Below are 16280 nucleotides of genomic sequence, written 5' to 3'. Positions count from 1 at the left end.
GTCTGTATTTACATGTGAAGGAGGAAGAGCTGCTCAGTGTCTCTTCTTCTTCATCATCATCATCATCATCCTCTCTGCGTCACCGATCCGCGTCTTTGCGCAGTTTTTTGTTTTGTTTTCTCTCCAAAAAAGGAACAGAAACATTAAAGCAGTTCTTCTTCTTCTGCAGAGAAAATGTTCCTCAGTCTCATGTTGAAGCTTCAACTTTGTGTTTTTTTTTTATATTTCCTGTAAATGAAGAAAAGTCTGACATGATCTCACAAAAAAACAATTTAGTGTCAATTTCTGGAATTTAAACGTCACTTTTTTCTTTTTTTTTATCAGCGATGAATTTTCCCCAAAATGACTCAATGAGACTGAAACATTAGAATATTTTAAAGAGGCCTTTTTGTCTTTAGATCAGTGACATAAAATCCACTTTGTTCCTAATTTCAAGTCAACAAATCTGCCAGAATTCAATCATAAAAACATGTCATTTAATTAGAGAACAAGATCAATTATTAAAGATTTCTCCTTAAAAACGACGAAAAAAATAATCAGTTTGTTCCTTAAATGATTTTCTAAATTCAGACCTCGTGTTTTTGCCTGATTTAAACATTTAAATGTAACAGTTATTAATAATATAATGTTGTTATCAGGTGTTTGATCCTGTAAACTGAGTCTGATGATGAAATAAAACCAGCAGAGTTTTTTTTAGAGCTCTGCAGGAACTGAAGCTTCTTTTCTTTCAATCTTTAAAAATTAAAAACCAGAAAAAATAAAAACCCATCAACACGTGCTCAGAGTCAAGAGAGTGAGTTCTTCTTCTACGGTCTGGTCTGCTCCATCTGCTGGTGCTGACTCCTGATAGCGAAGCGGCTCACGTGCACCGGGATGGGAACCACTATTTTGGGATTCCTGGACGGCTCTCCGGACTTGTTGTTCACGTTTCCCGCTTTCACACGTTTCCACTTCGCGCGCCGGTTCTGAAACCAAATCTTCACCTGCACCTCGCTCAGCTTCAGCGCATGCGCAATCTGTGAGCGCTCCGTTAAGGACAGGTACTTCTTACAGTGGAACTCTTTCTCCAGCTCCAGCAGCTGCTCGCTGGTGAACGCCGTCCTCCGCCGCCGGTTTTTCCCGCCACCGCCTCCTCCTCCTCCTCCTCCACCGGAGCCTCCTCCACCGGAGCCGTGCAGGTGAGGCCCATCATCACCTCCTCCTCCTCCTCCGTCTCCGTCCTCTTTGTGGCACATGGAGGTCAGGTTGTCATCAGAGCTGTAGTCCAGATCACTGTCCATGGAGAAGCTCTCATCCTTCCTGCCGCACTCATCCTCCTTAGAGTCTTCTTTACTGTGTCCTCTGACTGCAGACACACACAGCAGCGGGTTTAATAACATGCACAAATACAAAAAGTCCACAAACATTTAAAAAAGAGCTTTAAATTATGTTTATTCTGCGTGATTTAAACATCGTTTTAACCTGAAATGGAAATTAAAAATCATTTCATAAAGATGTTATATAGAGGAATTTGTTATGGTGACTCTGGAGCATGAAAGCTGTTGGATACATGCATAAAATCAGTGAGCTTCTGGCCTCATATAAGTACAAATATGAGACTTTTTTAGGTTGGAAGCAAAGATAACTTTCAGTCTAACATCAAATCTCTTTAATTTATTTTCTCTGCTGCAAAACAAGAAGAAGTATAAACTATAGAAGATGTTTCAGTGTGAAATTCAGCTAAATTCAGGTTTTTTTTTGGGGTCTCACCTGTTAAAATGTTTAATTAAAATCTGATTTGTGTCAAAAAATAGAGAGAAACACTTCAAATAAATAAAACTGTGATTAATAATTAGAATAAATGAAGTTTCAATATAAATGAAAGTTATTAAAATCGTGGTTTTAAATTGAAAAGATGGATTTTGACACGAGTTTTGTTTGTAAATGGAGACCAGATCGGTGTGTGTGTGTGTGGGGGGGGGGGGGGGGGGGGGGGGGGGGGGGGGGGTCTCTGTCCCGTCCCGTGTCAATATCCATCATCAAATCAGTGTTTGGATCACGGTGGAAAACACGCGAGCTCTGCAGGGATTTTTATATTTTTCACGCGTAATTACGCACGAGGAGAGGAGTGCGCGCGCTCTCAGTGTGTGTGAAATAACGTCAGAGTCAATCATAATCAATACATGCAGCTGTCTGTTTTCTGTTAGGAAGCAATAAAACCATCAAAACCTGCAAACAGCCGTTTTTCCTTTGACTGAGCAGAGACTTGATTTATGGCTCTGAGCTCACAAACTCTCATTTTAATAAACCAAATATAACAAATTCATCTTTTATATTCACCAAGTTGAGAGTTTTTAGCTTCATTTCATACATTTAAAGCAACGTGCAGGTTTTTTGTTCATTTCAGCTTCATCAATTTAAACACGTTGATTAACGGGTTATTAAAATGAACCGAGTCTCGAGGCCTCCGGCGATCCTCCGCAAACATCTCTGCTCCAGATTTATGGAATAATTTATGATCGTCATTTATCTCAGACACTAATCCCACCTGCGCTTTACAGAACTACTGCAGGCTGAAACATTTAAATACACTTTAGAAACATGTCTTCATTTCTTACTCGGGGTTTTTTTATCGCTTTTTTTATTTTAAGTGGAGAAAAAAGAAGAATTATAAAACTAAAAATGTTATAATAATAATAATAATATCCTGAAAGTCATCAACTCATCACCACATGGACACAAATAAACATAATTGACCCGTTTATAATAATAACTATCTGTATTTAGAAGTAAAATCACACATTTTATTATATATTAAATGTTGTGATTTTAAACTTTAAAATAAAAATGCAAATTACAGAAATTTAAAAGGAAAATTCTGCAAAGTTTTCGTCTTTTTATTGATCTGATATTTGCATAAATGTAACACGAAGCTTATTCATTTTAATATTTTAGGATTTCACTTAAAATCAAATTGAATGACTGTCAGGCCGGATGTTTGCAGCGTCACGTGCGGAAGTTTTTATCTTATTTTAAAGATTAAATATAAAGTAGAAGTTTATTATATTTGGTTAAAAGGTTAGAGATGTGTTAGGTGTCGTGGTCCCGGTTCCTCCCGCCCCATCCTGCCTGCTGAAGCCCGGACTCTGAGTCATGTTTCTGGGTGCTGATGTGAGGAAGCAGCCTACCTGTGGATGATGGCACCGAGCTGTCCGTGTCGTGGAAACCCTGCAGAGACTCTTTCCCCTGCAGGTAACTCTTCCCTTCCTCCGCCTCCAGACGCAGCTCCGGTGATTTATCAAACACCGCATGAAGAGCCTGAGAGCCGAACTTCCTCGCCGCCTCCTGGTGCTGCTGAGACGGGGAGAAACCTCCGGGCAGCGACGCCATGAGTGTGGAGGTGAGAGCCATTCCCTGAGCCAGGCTGGAGCAGAAGCCGCTCTGCAGGCTGGGGATCTGCGGGTGGGAGTGAGGGTGGTGTCCGGCGGGAAGAGCCTGCTGCAGGGATGGGGGGGGCGGAGGAGGAGGCTGGAGCACCACCGACCGGTACGGCATGAACATCGGGTAGCCGGTGTAGACGAAGTGTCCCGGGCTGGGCTGCGGAGGCCCCCCGATCAGAGAGTCAATGCTGAAGGCGGTGGTGCTTCCGAGTGGCCGCTGCATCACCATGAAGGACGGACTGAACGCTGCACTCATATGAACGACGGCTGGAAGACCGGAGGAGACCGGAAAACGACCGGAGACCGACCACTGGAGCTCAGAGGAGACCGGAGGAGCTCACAGGAGACCGGAGAAGAGAGGCAGACCCCCGGTGGAGCCGCCGGTGTCACCTCCTCTCTGAGTAAACCGGAGTTTAGAGGAGCAATAATCCGATTAAAGCAAACCATTCCATCAGAGCTGCAGAAGGAAAAGAAAGTCAAGAAGAAGAAAATATGAACTCTCTTCTTCTTTCTCCTTTTTTTTTTTTTTTTTTTTTTTCAGTTTCAACCCCAAAAAAATAAATGTCCAGACTCTGTGCGGAGCTCCAGCTGCACGGATCCTGTTCAACCTGACCGGACAGTGAGATCACAGCTCCGGACACTTGCGCTGCTGTCACCCGCTGAGACAGTGTGTGTGTGTGTGAGAGTGTGTAAGTGTGTGTGTGTGACAACTGTGTGAAGTGTGTGTGTTTCCTGCCCACTCAGCGCGCGGCCAAAGATGTTTTGGATTTAAATTGCGCTCCCCTCTTTGCGCGAGCTCCACCCCTCCGTCACCGAGCCCCGGCCGCTGATTGGCTGTCCGGGATGACGCGACAGTTTGCCTTTGGTCTCGTGGATGAATGCCAATTACACAAATTGGGACCACGGGCCATTTAAGAATGTGAAAACACATCATTGTAAATAATAAGCTGTATATATGCAGTAAATAATCTGTGTGTGTGTGTGTGTGAGTCTCTGTGTGTGTGTGTGTGCGCGTGCGTGTGTGTCATCTTCTGCTCTTTATACTCATGCAGGTCACTGAAGTCATTTTGCAGCAACAATATGAAGATTAAAACGATTTAAACCTTTAAATCAAACCTCTTGGAGATAAAACAATAAGTTGATGAATCAGAAATTTGAAGCGTCATTAATTTGATAATTGATTGAATATCTAAAAAGCATTTAAAGTCTTTTTTTTTAGAGTCACAACTTAGAAGATAGTAGTCAGATTGATTGACGATGAAAATGATGTTGAGTTGAAGCCGTAAAATCTCCTGAAAATGATTTTTATGAGCTGATTTATTTTCCAATTCAACGTAATAACAGTCTGTATTATAATCATGTTTATACACAACAAACACTTTAAGACTGAGTTTGAGTTTAATGTTGATCTTTGTCTTTAATCCAACAGCGAATCAGTGAATGTTTAAAGGTGTTTCATCATTATGTTGGTTAAAAAACATCATCCCTCCTCCTTAAAATCACATTTTCTCTTTCTAAATGAGTCAAAGTTATTTATTTAGGCCAAAATGAACATTTACTGTAACAACAAAAGCTTTAAAACGTTGTCAATTTTAAATATTAACGTCATAATACAGGTACAAATATACACAGATATGCTGGTTTGCAGCTTTTAGCGTCACCTCACCTCAACTAGCTGAATTAAATGAAGCAAATCTATACATTAAACTCATTTATTAAAGTTAATCTCACCAGTGTTTATGGTCAAGCATCTTTCAGAGACTCAGTAAGCTTTATTTAATTGTATTAACTGCAGATTTGTTCAGTAAAGCTACGATAAATATTTATTAATAAGCACAAACGGGCTCAGTTGTGTTCAGGCCCCCTAGTGGTAAATATTTATTAATAAGCACAAACCGGCTCAGTTGTGTTCAGGCCCCCTAGTGGTTGAACCTGGTCATTGCTCAGACTGTAAATGATCCAACATGAGCTAAAACTAACAGTGTCAGATTTCACCTTTAATTCTTCCTCAGATTCAAACTTGAGTGAAACTTAACAGACAGAAACTGTAACAGCTTTAAAACTGAAGATGAAACCTGTAAATAGTTTAATAAACATTCATATCAGCAGCTGATGTTTCCGGCTCCTCCTGAGCTCAGTGACACATGATGATGTTTGACGTCCTGGTTTTTTTTTTATCGGGAGCGATTATTCTGCGATTCATCTCCTCCCAAACTGCACAGCGGAGCTTTAAATCACAATATTTGCTTCCTGCGCCTGCATCAAAATCCATTTTAATGAATCCTGTAATGGCTTCCTCATCAATTAATACAAACCTCGTCGATGCCACCGGCGCTCGCACATCATCAGATGTAGCAGGATGACCCCCTGACCCCCAGTGCATCTCCCAGTAGACCTTCCCCTCCTTCCCCTCCCTCACCTCCTGGCTGAGTCAAGGGCACGCATGGATACCCCCCCCCCCCCCCCCCCCCCTCCTCCTCCTCCTCCTCCTTCCTCCTCCTCCTCCTCAGGGTCACTGGGACATCGATCTCATTAAAGGCGGCCTGATCTGCAACTGCAATGCAGACATTAAATAGCAGTATTTTTCAATTAGGGCTGACAAATTCAATCAAAATTCCATAGATTAGGATGAAATGAGGCATGGGTCATTTACAAGGGAATTTAATTGCACGGCCATTAGACAAATAGTACAGCAGTCTCTGTCTCATTATCAATCATGCGGGGGCATCAATAGTAAAAGGTTGTAAGGCAAGGGAGGGGGTGCATAAGTGTAAGTGTCAGTGCACGGGGGGCGTGCACGTGGCAGCACTGCCACCACTGCAGAGCAGCTAATAAATACCCTCTTTTGTACTTATAAATTATCCAGTTTAATTAACAACATGGATTATGATTGGACTATGATTTAATTAACCTTTCCTGCATGCAAGCCGAGCGCTGCGATCATCCATTATGAGCTGGGGGAAGGGGGGGGGGTGAAGGTGTGGTGGAGGGAGAGAGGGATAGAGAGGAGGAGGAGGGGGGCAGCTGGAGTGTAACACTGCATTAAATGAAGCTTCCTCTAATAAGAGCTGCTTACCTGGTAGATCATCAGTCGCTGCAACAAGCGGCGATAATCAGCATCTGAATTGCTCACGAGCGTTTATGGAAATAAAGCAGGACGCTGTTCTATGTAGAGAAAAAAAAGACGAGGCCTCCCTCCCTCCTCTCCTCCTCCCCTCCTTTCCTCCCCCTGTGTTTAAATCTGCAGCTAAATGGCACAATCTCTGAGAGTTTGCTGATATTATGGCGGCGTGTTGTAAAGTGGAGGGGATGTGGCGGGAAAAGCAATTACCAAGCAGAGCAGGGGCAGAAACAGATGCGTGGACGGATGGAGGAACGGAGGCGACGTCGCCCCAAGGGCCGGACGCGCGACACAATTCAGTCAGAGCAGAGCAGCGTGGCGGTATCAACCTTTTCATCAGCCTCTAAATGCCAGGCCAAATCTACTCACACACACACACACACACACACACTCACACACTCATGGAAACACAGAGCGCTGTCAGACCGTCTGAACGCTGAGAAACTCAACCCGACACGCTGCGGCTCCCACAAACCTGATTGAAGAGCGGCGATGTTTTAAAAAGCAAATCGATGCTGGCTGAATAAAAGCTGTAAGGAACACAACATGTAGAGCGTTGTGTGCGGAGGCCGTGACATTTACTGCTCACTCACAAAACACTGAAGAAGTTTCTGATAACAAACAGAATTCATATCTTTAATCTGGTTTCTGAGTCGATCTCCAGCTGACGGAGACACACTGCGTCACAAACTTTCTCTTCGCTAAAACACTAAAATATCTGAAACTATTGACGCGGGGAAATGTTCAGTAACAGGATTTTGATTCATATTCAATCAACACCGCTTAGTTTTACTCCTGCGTGGTTTCAGCACACAGCTCAACAACACTGTTACGATGCCTTTCGATTAATCTCGGAAGTTGGGGAAGACGTTGCACCCAAGTTTGAATCGTACCAGTTTAGTAGTCAGAAAACCAGTTCTAGCAGTTTAACCATTGATAGAAATACCAGCTAATAAAAACTGTATTATTGTGCGTAGAAACGTCGCAGCAACACTTCCACAGATAGAAGTTGGACAGTGTTGTTGTGTGTCCGACTGATTTATCGTCGATACTACGATGTTCAGATGTGCTTGATACCTGGTGACGTTGGTCCCACACATGGTGCTGATTGGTTGATTGGTTGATTGTTAGTAGCGTTGGGTACCGATCACATCTGATATGGTAGCATTACCTGGAATTCAGTACATAACCTAGCCCTAACCTCAAAGTACTAGCATAGGTCGTCTTTGAGACAAGAAGGCACAACAGAAACCAGGAGAGTCCAGTCCGCCTGCTGTTCATCCAACCTAACAGACAAAAAACAAGAAGCCCAAATACAACAAAGACTAGACACAGCATTTTACCTCCATGTAATAATACCTAGAATACAGACAGCACATACAGGCTGGTCATTGCTATAAATGGACCTCATGGCTTCTGTATACAGATATGTAGAAGTTTATGGTTCCAGTTATTAAGACATGCTTCTACTCTGTATTAAAGTAATGTTCTAGTCATCTCCTCCTCAGTGTTAGAGTCTCCATGTGAGACACTTCAGTTGCTAAATGTGTGTTTTAAAGCTTATTATGGGGGTATTTCGGTGTTTACTGTCAGTCCTGCAATGTACTGAGATGTGGAACAGATAGTACCAATGTAACACCGTCTGTACAGTTTAAATTGTAAAAGTTCATCACCTAAACCTTATTGTTCGTCAAAATTAGTGGAAATATAAATACTGAACAGAAGTGTATGAAAATTCAACCACAAAACTGACCAAAATGAACTAATAGACACCAGGATTATGTTTTTATTGGTGTCAAAATGTTTTAAAACTGCTTTTAAATTATGGGATAAACATTATTAACTGAAACTCAGCTGATTAAGAGTCAACATGTTAATATTCTTTCTGTTTCTCTCTCTCTGTGTCTTTCAGGAAGCAAGACGTTGTGATTCATTCATCAGCAGAGAAACTGTTGGACCAGAGCTTTCAGTGAGTTAAAGGTTCATTTCTCTGTGTTTATTGGTCTCAGAAGAACATCCATATCAGATTAAATGCTTAATAATCAGAAAAATGCATCCGACTTTTTTTCTTTTTTTTAAAGGAAATTCCAGAAGATGCACAAACAGCAGCAGCAAAGAGACGGAGCCGCTCTGCTTTTGTCCCAAAGCTCAGATCAATTAACATTTAGAGCTCCGATTGGATTTTTGATTATCAGAGCTGAAAGGGACTCGATTGATTGGCCGCTGAGGTCGCCCCCACCACCCCCCCCCCCTGCCCTGACGATGCTGATCCAATGAGGGAGGAGCCTGATGGGGATTGAGTTTCTTAAGTATCTTCTGGCAGCTACCAGGGTTAGTATCGATCACCACACTGCAGAAAACGCCGCTTCCCAACAAGTCATTTAATTTGAGCCTTAAAAAATCCGATATTTCTGAATACACGAGTGGAAAAATCAACTGGAGGAGTCTTAATCGGTTTTCAGCTTTTAAAACAATGAACATATTTTTAGGAGACGGCAAAAAAAAGTAGACGAAATGTACACATTTTATGAAATCATTTAAATCTGGTGTTTTACGACTGGATTTGAGCAGCAGTTTTTTACAGCGTAGCGTCATCATCTTGTTGCTCTTTTGAGACGTTGGTTCATTTGTTCTCAGCTGATCGATGAAACTAGCAGCAGCAGCGAGAGTCTGACTGTTTTTAACACATACGTTGTTGTTGTTGTTGTTGTTGTTGTTGTTGTGATGCTTTAATGTCGACAGCGTGCAGATGAGCTCTGATTGTTTCTGTTAGTCGATTGTTTCCACATTATTTTCTTTGTCTCTTCTACTGATGATACTCACATCTCAGAAAGCTTCAGCTGGGCTCAGTGAATGGGAATGAAAACATATTATACTAGTTATCAAAAGGAGATCATGTAGAAAAGGCTAAATATGAGAAATTGGACTGTTTTTGTCGACAAAGTCAGACAAACCTTTTTATGTCTTTGGTGTCAAACAACAATATTAGGCTATCTTGGCTCAATTATGAGTCTATTGGATTAAATCACATAATCATGACCCCAGTAAACACAGATAGAGACCAGAACCACTATCCTGAACCACTAGATGCCACTAAACCCAACATACTGACCCTTTTAAATACACATCTGCTTCATCCAGTCGTTGAATAAGTCATGATGATTTTTGTGTAGTGACACTTCTGGTCACCAAGTTTCAGCAAATTATGTAATAAGTCAGGATACTGGTTATACTGGAACACACTGTTAGGACTCTGATGTACTGGTATACTGGGTCAGGATGGTTTGTAAGTCCAGTAGTTTACTGGGAGACACTTTCAGGATACTGGTATACTGGGACAGTTAGTGAGGACGCTCTGTTCGGGCCTTGAGATACTGGGACATTGTCAGAATACTAGTATACTGGGATACTAGGTATGGACACTCTGTTAGGGCCTTAATATACTGGGACAGTGTCCGTATACTGGGATACACTGTATCCTTACTGGTATAGTGGGACAGTTAGTGAGGATGCTCTGTATGGATGCTGGGATATGTGGTGAGTTTTTTGTCAGGATGCTTTGTAAGTAAGTAACTGGTTTACTGGGACAGTCTGTTGGGATACTGGTTTACTAGGACGCTTAGTGTGGACACTGTGTAAAGACACTGGTTGTATGTGAATCATTAGACTCATTAAATTCATCCCAACTCTGGCAACACTGCAAAAAATCAAACATCACATCTTCACTTTATTACATTTGGTGTCATCAGATTGTAAATTATTGCTCTCATGACAAAAGTAAGATGAAGAGATCCTCAGGGTTTTTCTTTTTTTAGGCTCTTAATGCAATCTAATTAACCCACAGCGCCCCCTGTAGGCCAATAAAAACACAGTGCAGACCTTTAAAAAGAAGCTGCAGCATTAAAAACCAATATGCCAAACAGAAGACATCCGCCGTCGCAGTTTGAGGACATTTAGACTCTGATAATTGCTGTGGGAGTTTGGGCAACGTCTCGTCATCTCTTCAGGGTTTTTTTTATTTTTTTTGTGGCAGTTTTTATGGAGCTGAGGGAGGAGAGAAGAAGAGCCGCCGCTGTGAGCTGGACCTTAAAATTCAGACAGATTAAATAGATGAAGCCCCCGAGGTGAAAAACACAGGAGAGCCGCAGACGCTTAAATACAGATCTGAGAGTCACGGCGTTAAAGGAGGAATGTGACTCTGATTTACTCGTTTTAATTCACCGATTCTGACCCCAAAAAAATCATGTTTGTTTCCACTAATGTTGTATTTCATTATTAAAACCCAGATCTGGTGACTAATAGAGACATCTGTTAACTATATTCTGTAGATTTCTTAAATTACTTGGATGAATTTGACAAATAAAATCAGTTTTTAGCAACAAAATGCTTCATTTAAAACCGATTAACCAATTTAACATGCAGAAATAAGAGACACAAGAGAGGACATATGATGATTTTTGCAAGTTTCATGTCTCCCAGACAGCTTCAGGAGGGCTCAGTGAATGGGAATGAAAAAATATTATACTACTTATCAAAAGGAGATCATGCAGAATAAGCTAAATATGAGAAATTGGACTGTTTGTCTCAGTTTCCCAGAGTCAGACGAACCTTTTTATGTCTTTGGTTCAGTCTTAAGTGTGTCAGACAGCAATGTTAGGCTATCTTGGCTCAATTATGAGCTAATCTATTGGATTAACCCTCCTGTTGTCCTCGAGTCAAGGAAGGAAGGAAGGAAGGTAGGAAGAAGGGAGGAAGGAATTATGGAAGGATGGAAGAAAGGAAGAAGGAAGGAAAAGGGGAAGGAAGGAAGGAAGGAAGAAAGGAGGAAGGAAGGAAGGAAGGAAGGGAGGAAGAAGGAAGGAAAAGAGGGAAGAAGGAAGGAAGGGAGGAAGAAGGAAGGAAAGGAGAGAGGAAGGAAGGGAGGAAAGAAAGAGAGAAGGAGGGAGGGAGGGAGAAAGGAAAAGAGGAAGGAGGGATGGAAGAAGGACAGACTTTTTTCCTCTGTCCTTCCTTCCTCTTTTCCTTTCTCCCTCCCTCCTACCTTCCTTCCTTCTTTCCTTTCCTCCCTTCCTTCTTCCTCCCTTCCTTCCTTCCTCCCTCCCTCTTTTCCTTTTCTTCCTTCCTTCCTTCTTTTTTGTTTTAAAGTATCTGTCGTATATCTAAGATTTCATGAAGTAGAAACATGAAGGTGTGAGAGTTTGATTCTCCTGTGTTACCTCAGTGAGTTATGTAGAGATGATCTGATTCTCTCACTGACTGTAAAGAAAGTTTGGAGGTTTTTCATCCTAAGAGGACAGCTGGTCGTGAGAGTTTCAGGCCTTAAAACAAACGAGGTCACAGTCCAGAGAAGTTTGAGGTAGAATCTGAGTTCATCCATCAACCTGCATCAACTTTCCAACTGTGCTAAGAGCTCAGAGCAGGTGTGCCCGCAGCTACTAATGACTGTTATTACACACAGAAAAGCAGCCTTCCCCCCTCTTTAGCCTGTTACATGTGAAGGCACACAGCTCGACCTTTGACCCCGGCCCATAAAAACATGCTGATAAGTACACGCTGGCTGCTGAGGCAAACCCAGAGAATTAGAGACATCCACGGCTGAGACAGACACGAGTTCAGCGGTCCAGACGGTCGCTGAAGAAAAAAACCTCCAAACACGCAGAAAGAAAGAAGAAAATCAGACGGCGAGTTTGAGACGAGCTAATTAGATCTGGCGAATGTTCACCTCCTCTCCCACACACAGGCTAAAAGAGAGTTATTTCATTATTACAGCCTTAATTACTGCTGGTACAATCACCAAAATAGGATGCGAGGAGACGGCGGCTAAAATTGGGTTAGAGCCGCCTCGTTGTGCTGGTTTCCTCTGGGTTAACTGTGTCGGCTTCCATTAGCCACATGAAGGCACCGCGCAAATCTGCTTGTCTCCTCGGCTGCGAGGGAAGACGAGAGCGAGAGCGCCAGGCGCCTTCTCATCCTCTAAAAACGAGCGTCTGAGAGGCTTCAGATGAATGAGCGCCTTGTCCCTCCGTCAGCGCTGCAGGTTTTCTCACAAGAAAAACGTCTCACTCGTCTCTCTCGTCTCTCTTTCATCAGACCTCTGAGGTTTATTGTCTTTATTACCTTCATGAATTCAGTTTGCTGGTTTCCTCGTCGGTTTTCACGCCTGTTTGGAGCTCTGACGTCGTCTTTGTGGAGGTTAAATCAGATTTTGTGTATCAGCTGAAAGGTCAGAGGTTGAGTCTGCAGATTAAGCTTTTTCTGCTTTGAGGTGTTTTGTGTTTGTTTTGCAGTTTCGGCGAAATTTAAAACCGTAAAACTAACAAAACTAAACTAGAAATATGATTAAATGTCCTTTAACCTGTAACCATGGTAACCGTACACTGCTTAGAAAGACATCAAAATTAAAAATGCACAACAAAAATTAAACTATCTTTCAGTTCAGTTCAAAACCAAACGACTAACGAGCACACATGAAGAAAAATGCTGAATATCTGAGTTTAGAAGAAGTTTGTGATGCTGTTTTCGTGGCTAAGCATTATGGGAGTTGTAGTTTCTGAGTGTTTGGATGTTAACAGCTGGTAGTTGAAGTTATCTTGGACAGAAAAATGTCAAAAGATATACTGCCAAACTTCACCAGGACTTTGTTAGTATGAGATTATTTCCATTATTGATTAATCTGCATTTTACTATCTAAAGCTCAAGATGACCAACAGTCTTAAACATACGAGGTTTTAATATCTTACTGTAAGAAAAGTAAAAATTCTAGATAGATAGATAGATGGATAGATAGATAGATGGATAGATAGATAGATAGATAGATAGATAGATAGATAGATAGATAGATAGATGGATAGATGGATGGATGGATGGATGGATGGATGGATGGATGGATGGATGGATGGATGGATGGATGGATAGATAGATAGATAGATAGATAGATAGATAGATAGATAGATAGATAGATAGATAGATAGATTATTGTCTTTCATTCAACTGGTAAATTAATCCACTATTACATAAATACATCTGTAATTTATAATAAGTGAAAAATGGAGCTTCTTTGTATGTAGATCTGTAAAACATCTCCCACTTTAGACCAGTTATAATGTGGATTCTCTAAATAAATATTAAAATCCTGACATATTGATCATCAGCTAAATGGATATAATATTTATCTTTGAAGGCAAACAGGCAGATTTTCTGTGTGGACGTCACAGTTTCAGTTTAAATGTCTTTCCTCTCTCTCGGGTTTGTGAGCTTTTATTCTCTCCGTGGTCGGGTTGAAAGAGCTGTGACAGATCGCTGGCTGAGCATCAGGCAGCATTTAGTTCTGCTTCATTGTGTCAGGTAAGAGGCTGTAATGAGAGAGACAGTCGAGAGGTTTTCATGACGGACGGAGAGAACAGAGAATAATTCAGACTCATCGCTGCTTAAAGGAACAGTCTGATTTTCACTTTTGGTCCAGACTGAATTATCTGGACAGCTCTCACATGGACTGATGAATCCTCCTGACTCTGGTGATGCTTTGGCTTTTGTCTCTAGCGCCACCATGAGGTTGAGATACGTGTTGTGAGCATAGACTGTAGATAAAATGGACGTAACATCGGTGACGTCACCCATTGGTTTGTGGACTGCTGCTCGGAGGCCAATAGTATCGGATCTGAGCAGCGCCATCTTGAAAATTTCAGGTGCATCATACTGCATTGAAGAAGGCTTTAACCCTCCTATTGTCCTCGAGTCAAAGAAGGAAGGGAGGGAGGGAGGGAGGGAGGAAGGAAGGAAGGGAGGGAGGGAGGGAGGAAGGAAGGAAGGAAGGGAGGGGGGGGGGGAAGAAGGAAGGAATGAGGGAAGGAAAGACAGAAGGAGGGAGGAAAGACAGATGGAAGGAAGGAAGGAAGGGAGGAAAGAAGGAGGGAGGGAGGGAGGGAAGGGAGAAAAGAGAGAAGGAGTGAGGAAGGAAGGAAGGGAGGAGGGAGAAATGAAAAGAGGAAGGGAGGAAAGAAGGAACAGTCAAAACAGACAGAAGGCTTTAAACTAGCGATTGAGACCATAAACACATTTTGAAAACGTTTACTGAGGTTAGAAATCAAGTGAGAAGTTGGTGAATTCTCCATTGACTTGTATAGAGACGGAAGTCCTTTTGACACCAAAACGGTCGCCCCCTGGTGGCCTTTTGATAGAATGCAGTTTTAAGTTACTTCCTCGTTGGCCTCATTGCAGAGGACCGGAGCTCCCCGCCTGGTTGTGAACTATCAGATGAATTACTGTAAGATTGACTCCAGATATTCAGGGTCTCCAGAGGATACTCCCTGATCATTTTGGTGATCCTCTGACTTCTGTAGATTATAGGCTTGTTGCTGACGTTAAAGCCGATAAACACGCTGTTAAATCAACTCTGTGCATGTTCACTTTTATTGCCATTGTTTTTATAGTATCTGAAGTTTATGCATGAACTGCTTTGACTTGTCAGCAAATAAAAAAAACAAGAAATCATCAAATCAATCATCCAGTTATAGATGAGTAGCTGGAAGCTGAGAAGACATTGTCATGAGTCACAATTCATGTTTTTATCTTAATTCCTGCGATTTTTATGCTCAAACTGAACATAAACATGGACAAAAAGAAAGAAGAGCAGCGTAACACCTGTGGAAGTTTCAAATATCTGAAGATGATCTAGAGTTGAGTTTTCCGTCAGATTGGTAATTGATTAATTAGTCAGGGCGACCAATCAGAGCTGAATCTTCACCGTGTCCGCCTGGTTTTAAAGATGAAAAGCTTTTATTAGTTTAAGGAAACAGGTGAATTAAATAACTGACAATAATTTGATCTTTATTACACCAAACTTTCTGGCTCTAAATGTTAGTTGGGCTCATTAATGAACAGCCGGAGTTCATTTCTGTTCCCTCGTTGACTTTATTGAAGAACTTGTTGCTGGTTTGTTGTATTGATGGATTTTTGTTGCAGTGGAAGCAGATTTGAAGTGAGAGTCTGTATTGAACATTCAGACCTGAGTGAGTGATTGTATGATTGTATGAACTTGCTCTCAGTCGTGCTTCATGTTAATGAGGCCGCTGTGGTTTTGATTCAGAGAGAGAGAGAGAGAGAGAGGGGGGGAGAGAGAGAGAGAGAGAGAGAGAGGGAGAGAGAGAGAGAGAGAGAGAGAGAGAGAGAGAGGGAGAGAGAGAGGGAGAGAAGTCAACAGCCACGTTAACCCCTGGACATTCAGACGTTTGATGAAGCGGTGAGCGCCGGCCTCCCCTCGCCGCGGATCCAACATCATTAGCCGGGAGAGAGACAGTATGTTTCGGCCCGCACCGCCGGTAATGAGCCCTCGCCGATCATCCCTCACGCCGTAATTAGCGGCGGGCTCGGCACTCGGGCCCCCTGCTCGCCGCTAATGGAGTGAACAAGGCAGAAAACGAGCACTATTAAGGCTGGACATGAATTCCAGCTCGCCACGTGAAACCCTTGAAACATAATCGTCTTCATCATTCAGCGCTCCGACTCCGGCCTCCTCCGGATCGCCGCGTCGTCGCCCGTCTCCAATCAAAGCAGGATGGATCGGGAGAACCGCGGCGAGCTTCCTGTCTGCGTCTCCAGGTGTGAGACTTCAAATCTGAGTATGAGTCACTTTCAAGTGTGTGGACAGGAAGCTGGAGCCATGAGTCCGTTGTGGTTCAGAGATCACTTCAGTTACTTTTATTGACCTTATGAACGTTTGTCTGTTCAGTGTTGGTTCTGAC

At 42.4% G+C, this 16280-nt stretch overlaps 1 protein-coding gene across 1 annotated transcript; it reads right to left on the bottom strand.

The window, feature by feature from the left end:
- Positions 1–806: 806 nt before the first annotated feature.
- On the bottom strand, positions 807–3675 carry gbx2 (gastrulation brain homeobox 2). The gene is made up of 2 exons (XM_062414490.1): positions 3167–3675; positions 807–1350 (listed from the first exon to the last, which is right to left on the bottom strand). The coding sequence occupies exons 1-2, from the start codon at positions 3673–3675 to the stop codon at positions 807–809; spliced, it is 1053 nt and encodes a 350-aa protein (XP_062270474.1).
- Positions 3676–16280: the final 12605 nt, after the last annotated feature.

The sequence above is a fragment of the Scomber scombrus genome, chromosome 24, assembly GCF_963691925.1.
Source record: "Scomber scombrus chromosome 24, fScoSco1.1, whole genome shotgun sequence".
NCBI lineage: Eukaryota > Metazoa > Chordata > Actinopteri > Scombriformes > Scombridae > Scomber > Scomber scombrus.
Note: the sequence above shows the minus strand (reverse complement) of the source record. Positions and strands in the feature narration are given on the sequence as shown.